We start from the raw sequence: 13,912 nt of genomic DNA, 5'->3' as shown, positions 1-13,912 counted from the left end.
TTGTCTTTTTTCCCTTTCATACTTCAATATGTCATTTTCCTATTAACTAAACACAACAATTATAGAAAGATGGGAACAAATCTCAAATACAAGGTAATAACAACATTAAAGATGTTGTATCTAGTGATTCATTTACATTATCAAGTGAGTCCACTAGGATTTGCTGCCAAACTGTACTTGTGCTTAAGGTAGGCTTTGATAAAAGGATCTAACTCACCATCCATCACAGAGGTGATATCACAAGTTTCATAAGCAGTCCTTACATCTTTTACTAGCTTGTAAGGATGGAAGACATAGTTTCTTATTTGCTGGCCCCATTCCGCCTTCACCGTGTCTCCTCTTATTTGCTTTATTTCCGATGCCCTTTGTTCCTCTGCAATCACCAATAATTTTGCCTTCAATCTGCTTAGAGCTTTTATCTTATTTGCCAGCTGTGACCTCTCCTCTGCAATTGTGAAGCTATATTATTAGTATCACACATCAATTCCAAATAAGCCACACCTTAGGGAAAAGAGATGATCATTTTTAGTCTATTCCGTACATTTGTTTATATTGTTCTTCCACTAATATTCCATTCTACTTTAGTTGCAGCTAGAATACTATAATAGATTTGCGATTAATACTTTAGACAAGAAAATTAATGCTTTAACCATAGTTCAAAATCTAACTAGAGAAAGAAGACCAAAGGATGGAAGTGTACAAAAACACAACGAGCTAAGAACAAAAGTATGCTAGTTTATAACAACTTTACAGCTCTAATCTCTCTGAGTCCATATGTCAATCTATGTCAGAATTCAGAAAGATCAAACACTTATCCACTAGAACCAAAAAGGTCATTCCATCTCAAACTTCTTCGCTACAGATGTCACATAATATAATAAAGAGAAAAAGGTTTCAAAGAAACCTGTACAGCGAACAGCTACACCAGTGGGAATATGAGTGATGCGAACCGCAGTCTCAACCTTGTTAACATTTTGACCTCCCTTTCCACCTGCTCTTGTAAAGCTGATATCCAAGTCTTCTTCGGGAATTTCAACATTTGTTGAGTCTTCAGGAAGAAGAGGCATAACTTCAATGCCAGTGAAGCTTGTCTGCACAGTGGCCACTTCAAAAATTTATGTGTTGTCCATGTATGTAAACGACAAGATTCTTTTGCTATGAAGATAGAAAAAAAGATATATCATACTAAGCTGCACGATATCAGAATAAAGTGGTTAATGAAACAATGATACATTGCTCATTTTTCACTAGTGTTGTTCTTAAAGGCTCGTTTAAGCACGCTTAAGCCCTGGAACTTGATGAAAACCAGCTTCATCTGGCTTAATTGGCCCTTTAGTGTAGGCGTCAAAGTGCTAAGGTGTCTGCACTCCAAAAACAGGTTTAGTTTTTTTAGGTTAGAATGAACTTTTTTAAAGTTAACTTGTTTCTAAAAATAAAGTAAGTAACCCTCCTCATTTTAAACATCAACATCAGGATCTGAGATCATGTGGTCCCCTTATATGATCATGAATCCTACTAGAATTTGTTCATTTGATATGTCATTTGAGTGTCTTGTATTTAGGCATATTACAGTCCTTATTTGTATGAGTCCAACTTGTATATCTTCAGTGAATTACATGATAAAGAAGTCATAGTACTATTTCATGAATCATATCTATCGAGACGTCACGCTACATTTGTCTATACATGTTTTAGGTTAGTATATGGATTTTAAATAGTCCTTCCTATTTACAATAGGGACTCTCGCAAATCCCTATATGAAATTCAAAGATTAACTGAACTATCAGGTGCACCTATCATTCGAGGACGAATGATCATAAGAGGGGGAGGATGAACACCCCGTATTTTACGTGTACTAGTTCTATTTATATAACGCATATAAACTGCCTTGTGGTATAGTTATGGATTCGATTTCCTATGCGACTAGTGGCAATAGAATAGGTTTAAGTGAACTTTCCATAGATTTTAATGCGACCCAATTAAGTTGATATCGATGGAAGTATTTAAACTTGAGATCATAAGGTGGTATTTGAGTCTAAAGTATAAAGTGATATAGTGTATATAAGTTCTAAGTTATATTAAAGTTATTAAGGTCTCGAAATGGAATAAAACATTGAGGTGCTTGCTTGACTTCACTTCTAGTAGGTGATAAATAGGTCCATCACCTACTTTGACTTATTGACCAACCAAAGGACCAAGTAGGTGCATCACCTACTAAGACTCTTTTGACCATGTTATTGGGCCAAGTACACTACACCTATTTGCATTAATTTAGCCCAAGTTGAACAGAAGAATAAGGGGAAATGGACAGCCAAGGCCCAATATTCCCAAACCCACAAGAAATAATTTTAATGGAAAACTAGGTGAATCACCTACTTAAATGTGTGGCTCAAATTATAGACAGTTGTTGGCTGCAAATGAAGTACAAGAAAGGTGGCAAAAGGGCCAATGTTCTTAAGACCAAACAGTCCAAATGAAAAGTCCAAGTAGGTGGGTCACCTACTTGACAAATTATGGCCCAAAATGAGTGAGAAAGTCGGCCAAAGCAGGGTCCCTTTAAAAGAGATTGATATCAGCTTTTTCCAACCATTTTTACTTTGACAAAAAATCTGATTACTAGAGCTTTATCTCTTCTCTCTCTTAGATTCATACAACAACCATTAAATACCATTAGGTTCTTGAATAATAGGTATTTTCAAGCTATTGAAAGGTGTAATTTAAGACAAGTTAAGGAGGACAACTTTTACCTTGAAGAATCCAAGTTTTAGCAAGTGGTAGTTATGTCCAGCAAGGTAAGCTACTGCAATTTTCTCCTTCTTGTGCTTGAGTTAATTAGGACAGTCGGAATGTTAGTGAGTTGGAAATTGTTACTTTTAGATGGTGAATATTGGGAGGATGTTCTGGTGATTAGTGCATGTTGGGACAACCATGGTGGGGAGTCCTCTTTAAATTAAGCTATGAGCTTGTTTAAGCACATTAAAAGTAATGTTAGCTCTTCAAGTGCTGGTGATCAGAAACCATGATTCATATTGCTTCTATTACACTATTATGTTCAAAGATTGTTTTTTATGTATGTTATGATAAGGGATGTGACTGGATGTGCGGGGAAGTTATGGAGACGTTAAAGAACTTAAATATTGCAGGGAGTTTTGGGGAGGACCTGATACGAAGGTTGTACAGTATATAGACGCGATTAATGGGATAGGGAAGGAAAGAAAACACTCAGTAGATAGATTGCAGCTTACTGCTTCGTTACTATTTGGGTGTGATCAAGTGACTCAAATTGATTGATTAGCTACTAATACTAGTCTTACAACTTATTTTATTGTAGATCAGTGATCTGAAGAGAAGGAGCTTAAGTCATACTTTTTGAATTGTATAGCAAGGTATGTAAGGCTATTTGATTTCTTATTTCTTTGACATGAACCCAAAACTTGCAGTACAAAAAGTAAGCTTTCTAAGTGCCCTTGGTAGTGACTGATCCATAGTTGCAGTTCCTACTCCCCAGAGCATTGAAGTGAGTACTCTAATATGAGTTTGTTACTAAATGTGCGTGTTTACTCTATCAAGTGTTAGCATGCAAGGTTTAAACTTGTTTCATTGCCAAATTACCCATGGCATGTATCCTCGTTACATAAGTCAAAGTGATCCTAGACTACACATGGTACAATCTGCCTATATCATGCCAACTTGCTTCCATTGTTTATAGATATGTCATCTTGTCACATGTTCATATGTTCCCTTCTTTGTTATTACTCACATTGTGTTAGACTATAATGTTACCTCACAGGATCACTACTAGCTCAATTGTACGTTTATATGTACTTACTTGGAATATGTATCCGTCCTTAAGTTGAATCTGCCCACATTCCCCCTTGGTTCCACATTCATGAACACCTTGTATTTGTATCATATAAAGTTCAAATCTCTTGGTTGAATGTCAAATTGTCTTCACTAGATGTGCTTTGATTGGAGATATCAAAATGCTTACCGAGTCATATAGGCTCCTAAGTACTACGTTCAAGTCACATTTGCTTCCCATGTCATTATTAATATCGTAAGTTCATATTCATATGTCTTCTAATACTGGTCCGTAGATCCAAATCTAAACCAGGATTATGACCACCAAAACAACAATCACAAACAAGTTATGAACATCAAAAGAACAATATCAAAAGAGTTATGATTATCTAAAGAACAATCCCAAAAGAGTTATGAACTGATAAACAACAATCTCAAAGATGAAAGAATCTAAGTGAAGTAATCTATATGATTATGAGTGGCAGCTCAGGGGCGAAAGCTTAGCATGGGCCGATCCCAATTGGTATAACAGGGTGGCAGCCCAGGGGCAAAAACCTAGCATGGGCCGATCCCAATTGGTATGGAAGGGTGACAGCTCAGGGGGCGAAAGCCTAGCATGGGTCATCCTCTTCTACCGTGATCAGCTGGTCATTTGTATCATATGTTGTATAAAGATTATAAAAAGTACAGAAATGTAAAGAATAGAATGTAACATGCACGATTCCACAAGTACAAAGCAAAGGTGGTCTCTAATCCTTATTTATTGGTATTTGGTTTCACTTGAGCTCTCATGTTAAATATGGTTGTATTATGCCTTACATATTCAGTACATTCTTTCGTACTGACGTCCCTTATTGGGGACGCTGCATTTCATGCTGCAGGTACAAGTACTCAACTAGTGGATCTTCCCATAGAAGCACATTATACTCAGCGGATGTTGGTGAGCTCCAGGTCGATTCGGGGCTTTGCCGAGTCTTTACTATGCGTATTTTCATAATGGTACCATCATGGATTCCAGAAGAGGCTTTGTAGACATTGTAAAGCTACCATCTGTATTCATAGTTTCACTTATCACATATAGCGGTTCAGCTAGTCAAAATGTGTTGTATATGAAGCTTCTCATCAGTAATCTGCATAGAAGTGTACTTTCTCATCATAGATTACTTGTAAAGCATGTGTTCATAAGGTACTTGTCCGCCTCACCTAGGGTTGGGTGTGAAAAAAGTGTTGGAAAGAGAGTTTTCAAAAGCGGAATGCACAAAAGTGCCAAAATCTATTTAAGTTTAAAGCACAAGGGCAATTAAAGCACGAGCTTTAGTGAAGAAAAACGTTATAAAGAAAAACAAAACTGTAAACGTGTTTGGCACCACTCACTGATATAACCATTTGATGCAACTTTCACACTTTCAAGAAATCTAATTTACAAAATGCGAGGACGGGGTATTTTTTAAAAACAAAATGAGCATATATTTTTTTCGATGACAAGGGAAACCCGCAGCCGCTACTCTTTTGGGTGTGCACAGGGTAAAACCCCGCTCCTATGCAATAGCTCGCAAACCACATAGGAGAGGTAACCCACACTAGGAAAGCCTGGTACGACGAGCTCAACTCAGAAGGCAAATCCCTTGCTTTCGCTGACAAGCGGTTTCGAACTTGAGACCTCCAACATGGAAGTCCCAAGCTCAAACCACTGGGCCACCCTTACAAAATGAGCATATTTTGAATAAAATCAAAGCTCATTTATTGAACAACATCAGGAAAAAATGTGCATCATGATGTGACCATTTAAGCTAAAGACGAGACATTCTACACAACTTGCCACATTCAACAATGGACCCTCACTAGACAAGCGAGGGGAAGGGGGGAGATCTCCAAAGTCCCCACAGAATGGCCATTAGGCTACAGCAATTGGGAGATTATGCCCAAAGAATATAAAAGAATAGAAACTGGAAATACTTGTGAAACAAATCGATCAACCACCACTACTTTTAAGTTTGCACTTAAGATTAATCAACACAATAAACCCATACAAGCTCTTGCTCTTTGGACCTAACATGTGGTGTCAACATGCTGCTCTGTCAATCCTTTACGAAATTCCACCATATGACTCATAAATTTAATGCCACGATAGTTCGTACAACTTCAAATATCTCCTCTGTTCTTATAAAATATAAATCAAGTTACTTTATCACTTCCTGGTACAACATTGAAAATGCTTGGTTAGTAATCCTACTCCAACTTTTCCGAGCAACTCACAAACTTCTATAGAGACACAATTGGACCAGAATTTTCTAGTTCTCATATTTTTCAATGCATCTTTTACCTCTATGGCCTAATTCTATGAGTGCGGCTAAAAGCTTATATTGTGTACAAATATATAAAGATCCAAAATGTTATAATCGTTGCTCGAGTTGAACAATTGATCAAAATAGCATCTCTCCATTTATCTCATTATGTACACTTGTTTAAGTCCTTACGCTTCTTCTCTCTTAACCATGATAGTTTAAACATGTCATTCTCTCATTCTTGTGACCTTAACATTTGGTACAATCCATCTAATGTTTTTCTCTAGATTTATACTAATAACCTTCTTACAATTAATTTTTCTCTTAGCTCTCTTATACTATTCAACGTCTTCCTCTTTTTCGTCTGATAACTTCCTATAACACTTTCTTTAGCTCTATTAACTCTTAGGGCTCGTTTGGTGTGAAGGATAATACCAAATAGTCGTGGGATTAAATTACAATACCAATTAATTTGTTGTTTGGTTGGCAAGTCCGGGATGACTTATCCCGGGATTAATAATTAGTACGGGATAAGTTATCCCTCCCCTTGGGTGGTATAGTAATACCGGGATAACTTATCCTGGGATAAACTAAGTAAATCACAAAAATGTCTCTTTCAACCCTTTTGTTATATCACTTTTTACATTCATGAAGGGCATTTTTATAAACAAACAAATTGTACTAAAAATTTATTATTTTGAATAAAACAAACCAAACACTCAATAAAATATAATCTCATCATAATTAATCTCATCATAACTTGAATTCAAACCAAACGACCCCTTAGTATCTCCTTATACTAACACTAGGATTCTTGTGGTTGAAAAACTATCTTTAGACTTGCCTAACACATCATTTTTATTTTCTTACTACAATTGGGTTTCTACTGGATGTCAGTGTCCCCCTATAAGTCAATGTCACTCCTATAGTTTTTTCTTGAAACGCTAATTGGTTACCGTTCTTCAATTCCAACCCCCGGACATGTGGTTCTATCATGTCTTTTAGAAAGGATAAAGTTTATTTGACTATGATTACTCTACTATTAAATGTTATCAGGCGAGAATATCCCTTTTTAAAATGTGTTTGCTTCAACTAAACCATAAGCTAGGGTGAACTCTTCTTTCATCACCCCTAGTACCATAACCATATCCCTCATGGACAATTTTACATGTTCAGAACCGTCAGTCTTTACCTTATATGTTTGCTTGGAGTCACTTGAACCAAGGTATCCATATCTTGACAAAAAGTTAGTTTTAGCTTCTGCATCTAATCCTATTGGCAGAGCGTACGCACTAATGACATTAAGTGTTCTCATTTACGCATGCAAGACATGATGAAATAATAGTATCCGAACAACCTTAATCCTTAAGTTCTTGTTCTACAATAGTTCCCACCGCTTACTATTTTTCGCTATCCCACAATATCATAACTTATCAGTTATCACTGAGGTTGCCATCTCTCTAAACTTTTACCCCGACCATTTAGTTTCATGTAGTTATGCAATATAGCTTTCCTCCTTTTTAAGGTATCTACTAATTCCATCGTCTTTCCAATCAAAAAGCCTATGTTCCAGCTTCTACTCAAGTTCAACTCTCTTGGACTAGCTTTCCTACCCTCATTAGTTGATTATGCGGGAATCCTTCCCTATTTTGTACCATATCCAGGATGTAGCCATACTAGCTTCTTTACATACATTTGTCCATGATATGGGACCCTTTCCTATGTTGTACCACATCAAGGTGTTGATGTGGCAGTACTAACATCTTTACTCATACCCACCAGGCGACCACTGATGCAGGAACCACAGTTCATATTCCGTCACATCCAAGTGGTAATTTGACAGAATCACTAGCTTATTTTTCATCACATCCAGGCGGCGATGTAATGTGTTCCTTGATGAGCATGTCCCAATGATACTATTGTGAGAATTCATCATGAACTGGCTTTTTATGCTAGTTCTCACCCTTTATTCGGACTTGGGACTGACAATGTAAGCAAGCTCACACGGTATGGTTATCATGCTTATGGACTTTTAGTGTGAAGTAGCCCACTCAAACTCATACGAAATCTTTCATATACGCGTGAGTATCTAGAAAATACAGAATATAAGGAGGCCCAAAAGAGTGTTATCATTTAAAGATATATTATAACCTGACGAAGGCCTTTAGAGTTGAAGGGAGACTGTCGAACAATCCTGTGGGTTCCTTTCTCCCCAGACAGGTAGCCATATGCATACCGTCCATCAATTTCAACAGTGGCTGACTTGATCCCAGCTTCTTCTCCCACAGACTTCTCAACAACTTTTGTTTTATAGCGCTGCTTTTCTGCCCATCTCACATACATCCTGAGAAGCATATCAGCCCAATCCTGCACTGGAATTAATCAAAATATTCTATGTAAAGGTAATGAAAATTGTGACACTGATTTTGCAAGTTTTTGAACACTTGAAAACTTTCTGATAAAACAGGACTAGTAGAGTGATGGACCAAACCTGTAATGAGAAAAAAGCAAGATAAGGTTTCAAAGCAAAATATACAAATTGTTAAAGAGCTTCAATAGTGTCTACTCCACATCATATCTTTTTTCTTTTGTTCTAGTATTTCAAAGAGATGTTAGTTGGTATGTTTTAGGACTGCAGCTTCATTTATTTACTGCAGTCAATTAGTTTTCTTGAGATAACTTATTTTCCTAGTGTTTAGGAGTTTGTTTATTTTCAGCAGATTTTGGCTGATATTTAGGTATTTGAAGTTAATGTTATATTATACATGTAAGTTTTAATTGCAGTGAAATAGAACGTACTTTTCCACTCCTATTCATAAGCTCTATTCTTTCTATTTCTTCGTTCCCTTTTACTATTTTATTCCTTCATATTCATAAGTTATCTTTTGTCCTTTTTCTGATTTCACTCAATTAAGCAACACTAGCCTTAGCCTTGGTGGACATATTACCTAGTATATGGTAGCACATATCCTGTTGAATTAGTCGAGATGCGTGAAAACTGACCCGAGCATTAAGATTATCAAGAAAAAAAATCAATAGACCTTGTCATAAAAAATAAAATAAAAAAATCAATAGACCTAGCCCCTTGCTACTGATCCAGCATTACCTGTGCATCAGTGCCGCCCGCACCAGCTGTGATAGTAATCACTGCACCTTCTTTATCATAGGGGCCTGAAAGAAGTTGAGTCAACTCAAAACGATCCAGTGCCTTGTTCAATTCCTTTATGATACCAGAGGCCTCTTGAAGAAACACTGAATCAATTGAGTCCATCTCCTCAGTGAGCTTAATAATCGTTTCTGCATCATCAGCCTGTGGAAGTGTGAATTACTGAATTGTCACTGTCGTACTGACACTGATTCATGAGTAAATATCCAAATACATGGTCAGATACCTGAGATGTTTTCAAGGACTAGAAGAAAAATCTAAAAGTCCCCCAAACAGAAAAGCTTTGCAAATTTTTTTATTGCACATCAAACGGGAAAAATGTTTTTTTTTTTTTTAATCTTTCAAATGGACATCTGTCCACTCGATTATCTTCCTCTCTGGTTTTTAACCAAGATTCCAAACTTCGGACAGAAGGAGGTATTTAGGGGAAATGAAGGAGATCCTCCAGAAGAATAAGATTGGTAATCACTGGATTTTTAAATGTCCTAGAACCATTAACCATTTACTACAAAGACAAATCAAAGTTAAAGGTGACATACGCCTCACAAGATAAAATAGGACCTCCAGTGCAAGACTAATATAGTACAAAGATGTTTCAGCAAAAATGGAAAATGAGTTTTGATGTTAACAAGGAAACAACATAGTACAAGTGTTTTCAGCTCTCCATCTCTCTTTGAAGGCAAGTATAGGTACCTGTGTCTTGAAGTCACGGAGAACCTTTAATTTGTCTTTGCAATCAGTCAAAGCCTGAAGTGTTTCCTGAGCTTTCGCACGATCATCCCAGAGAGACCGATCAGCAGCTGCTGCTTCTAAAGCAGCAAGATCTTCCTGTAATTGCTTTAGACCAGCAGCAGCTCTGATCTCCTGAACACGCTCTAAGACAGTTTCTACATCCTTCCTTAAAGTATAGAAATCTGTGGACATATAAAACAGTACAAGCACTCCAACACATAAGGAGCCAAATACTCCATAAAAGATGAAAAAATCAGCAGAAGATTGCACAAAGTGCTACCCAGAAAATTGTGACTGTAGACAATACTTGCCATCCACAACTTTAAATTTCGATTTCTAGAAAAGTGAATTTCATTCAAAGATGACTAAAAAGAGTCCCTTCCCTACATGTGCGTTCAGAAGCAGTCTTTTAAAATTGAAAAGCGCAAGTAAGTGATAAGGTCCATGCAGTTTGAAGCGAAAAAGCAAGAAGTGAAGTGTATGCTTCTTTGAAGACAAGTGCACAACAACAACAAACAAAGCGTAATCCCACAAGGAAGACAAGCGCACAAATATTAAAAGTTCAAAAGATACAAAAACATAGATAAATTTAGTGTTATAATAATCAAATTATAATCAAAATAAATTATTTCAACATCCAATATACAATAATGTCTATATAATCCAACTCCTCGGAGTTGATATTCAAAGAACCAACTGCTTTTAGTTTGGATTACTTTGCATGTCATTGTTTGAAGTGTACACTTCGTTGAAGCACATGGTTTCACCTAAGAAAAAATCCCTTGGGAAATATTTTGTGTTCTGAGAAAGGTAAAAAAAAGTCCGATTTCATTAATTAAGAAAAAAAAAACTAATCGTATAACTCTTTATTAGCAAAAATAAAAATAAAAATAGATGGCTGACTTGGAATTAACAAAATTAACTACAACATAAAAAGTAAGGTACACCCATATGCCAAACTACAGACATCCGACTAGAGGTGGCAAATGGCCGGGTAGAATCGGATATGAGTTGGAAAAAATGAGTTAGGTGAAAATTGATAGAATATCCTACTCGACTCATATTTGATATGGATTAAAATGGGTAAACCCAATGGGTAATACGTATATCCATATTATCTGTCCATTGCTTCTTATTATGTAAAGAATAAATACTTTCAAAGTACAAGATTTTTCTCTTATTCTTCTTCTCCTTTTAGTGTGTATTTAGTATGAAGGAAAGTATTTTTTGGAAAATTAGTGGTCCTGAATCGAGGTTGGGAGGTAAAACTTTGGGCCTCGAGTCGGGGTCGGAAGTCAGATCCCGGACCAGTTTCAAGTGGTGAGGTTTAAGGAAAGTTCTGAAAAATTATTTCATGATTTAAAAAAGTTTTGAAATTTTCCCCTACTTTATGTACAGAAATCATTTTTCATAAATTAGAGAAAAATATTTTCCAAAACATTTGTCCAAAAAAAAAAAGAAAGATTTCCAAAACATTAAATTTAAGTCAATAAAATAGAAAATTGGAAATTACACTCTTAATAAGTGTACTTTTATAGGTTTCTACATCGTTACAAACTTTAAGGAGAGTGTAATTGGTGGATACACATGAGTTACCCATATTTTATGATTGATGATATGGCTGAATCAACCGGATAACCATATACTTTACCCATTTTGCCACCCCTACATCGACCCATCAAAAACAAGGAAATCACAGATTTGCCTCACCATTATGCATCTCCATTTCCTCAAATACCGTTCTTTCAGCATCACACCTCCAACATACACATTTGTATTGCCATCCTCATCAATCATGACCCCTTCTCCTCAAGAACAAAAAGAACCTTTATAACATTAATGTTTGAAATCTTCTCTGTTATAAGGAACCCTAGCATCTTAGCTTTAACACCCCCTAAGCCACCACCTTCATGTTATTTTCTTAAGGTCCCATTTATTCCATTTCTTTCAAATAGTTGGCACTGCCCTTTTTTTCCTATGAAGGCTGCCTGTGATTATGGCAATGGTTGCAAGGTAATATTGCACTTGCAAAAATTTTAGCTATCACTCCACCAAAATATTGGTACTTACAATCTAAAAGAAACGCAAAATTTATTACAAAGTTGACAATAGAACTTTTCATTTCCTTAAAGTTGATCTGTTGGTAAAGGTTTCATGACCTTGCGGTTCACCTCATACTCCGTAGAATATTCAACTAGTTGTTGAAACAAAGACTTCTGAATGTGCAACCTTCTAAAAGGTGTGGATGTGGAATGGTAGGATGGATAAACACATTTACGGTCTTATAGCCCCTTGTCAAGTTCAGTAACAAGAGTTTAACAGCACAGTATGAGTAATTACATAATGCCTTGCTAGTAAGGTGTCAGGTGTGCAATTCTTCTAGGACATATTCTCACAAAGTTACAAAAGCAAATTCACGCAACCACTACAATGAAGAACATACACGTAAATACTACTGAAGTAAAAAATCTAGATGCAGCTAAGCATAGAGACTTCACCATAACACATTATTTTATTTCCTTGATGCAAACATTATGTCTCAATTTAGAAGTTCTATCAAAATCCAGACAAGACACATAAGACAAAATGCAGGTATCACGTGGAGTTAGCCGAGGTGTACACAGGTTGCCCAGACACCACCATTATCCAAAATAAAACATAATACAAAATGCAAGAAAGCCAAAAGGAAGTTCAGAATGCACTTTGATCGTTAAATGAGTACAACGATCCAATATAACCAAAATTTCTTATCAAAATTATTAAAAGAAAAACTCAAGCTTCATCATACTGTTTCTTTAATGCTGAAATAACATCATTTTGGCATGGTATAAATTTACCTTGCATCGCCCATTCACGCGTTTCAGTATTTGTAACTCCCACCTCAGGTGTTGCAAAAGAAACTACATCAGAATTGATGAAACACCACATAGTAAGCACAATTATTATTATTATTCAGATAAATACAAATAGTAGCAAATAAAGGCCCAAACTAGTATATTTCTGAGAAGCAGGTGACAATTAATAATTCAAAACTCAAAATTACTCCTTCCTTCCCAATTTTGAGAAGTAGATAAAAACTCATCGTTAGTGGAATTTCGAAAATTAAAGTTACATACAGTTTACCATCGATAAAGGTGAAATAACAAAATCTGTAAGACGAGGGAGTTGCAGGAACAAAAAGTAGATACCCGTTGGAGAAGAAGTGATGCTCTTATGCATTGCTCTTATTCTCCTAATTGCAGGAAAAAAAGAATGAGAAGTGAGTAGTGAAATTCCCTCTCTTCTCCTATCCATTTCTGTAACTCTTGTAATTGGACCTGATGATGCCTTAATTAGCTTTCTAGCTAAGCTATGGAAGGGTTTCGAATATATACCAACTGAACTTTGAACAACAATCTCCATGGCTGGAGAAAGAGAGAAGCTGTCTCTGCCTTGCAAAGAGATAAGTGTGTGGAACAATATGTCGACTAATCCGTAACTCCCAAAAGACGGCTTTCCTTTGTGAGTCCACTTATATGAGTTTAATTTAAATTAATACAAAATTTATAAAATAAAAATAAACTTTTGAAATTTTGGCTAAATTAATAGAAAATCAATAAGAAAAAAATAGTACACGTGGTGGATAACTTATTTTATCACTTAATTGATATCGACGTTTAAATATTCTTTCACATCTTTAAAATATATTAAATACAATTTCGAGAGTAAAATAACACTCGCCACATCATAGCCATATAAGCATCACGTCACAGTAATGCAAGCACCACATCATAATTTTCAATCTTTTTTTGTTTATTCACTTTTTTTTCTTAAACATTTTCTTAAAACTCATTAGAATAATCAATTAATTAAAAATACATTTTAAAATCAAAATTGCCACATTTTCTTCCACCCCTTTTCTTCTCTCCCCCCCCCCCCCCCCCCCCCC

General features: G+C 36.0%; 1 protein-coding gene and 1 long non-coding RNA gene across 3 annotated transcripts; one reads left to right on the top strand and one right to left on the bottom strand.

Annotated features, from left to right (window-relative positions):
• Positions 1–21: 21 nt before the first annotated feature.
• Positions 22–13,487, bottom strand: LOC107017602 (peptide chain release factor PrfB1, chloroplastic). 2 transcript variants are annotated; one of them, XM_027916482.1, is made up of 8 exons: positions 13,173–13,487; positions 12,822–12,884; positions 9,946–10,166; positions 9,193–9,396; positions 9,035–9,084; positions 8,238–8,430; positions 905–1,091; positions 22–445 (listed from the first exon to the last, which is right to left on the bottom strand). In XM_027916482.1, the coding sequence occupies exons 1-8, from the start codon at positions 13,384–13,386 to the stop codon at positions 141–143; spliced, it is 1,437 nt and encodes a 478-aa protein (XP_027772283.1). In that variant the 5' UTR covers positions 13,387–13,487; the 3' UTR covers positions 22–140. The 2 variants fall into 2 exon arrangements, with proteins under 2 accessions (XP_027772283.1, XP_015073258.1); XM_015217772.2 differs by lacking the exon at positions 9,035–9,084 and having other exon boundaries at positions 8,238–8,453.
• LOC114076839 lies at positions 2,281–4,983 on the top strand. Its single transcript, XR_003577885.1, has 2 exons — positions 2,281–2,792; positions 3,332–4,983. It is a non-coding gene; the product is annotated as an uncharacterized LOC114076839 (long non-coding RNA).
• Positions 13,488–13,912: the final 425 nt, after the last annotated feature.

The sequence above is a fragment of the Solanum pennellii genome, chromosome 4, assembly GCF_001406875.1.
Source record: "Solanum pennellii chromosome 4, SPENNV200".
Classification (NCBI taxonomy): Eukaryota; Viridiplantae; Streptophyta; class Magnoliopsida; order Solanales; family Solanaceae; genus Solanum; species Solanum pennellii.
The sequence above is the reverse complement of the archived record's forward strand: the minus strand, read 5'-3'. Positions and strand labels throughout refer to the sequence as shown.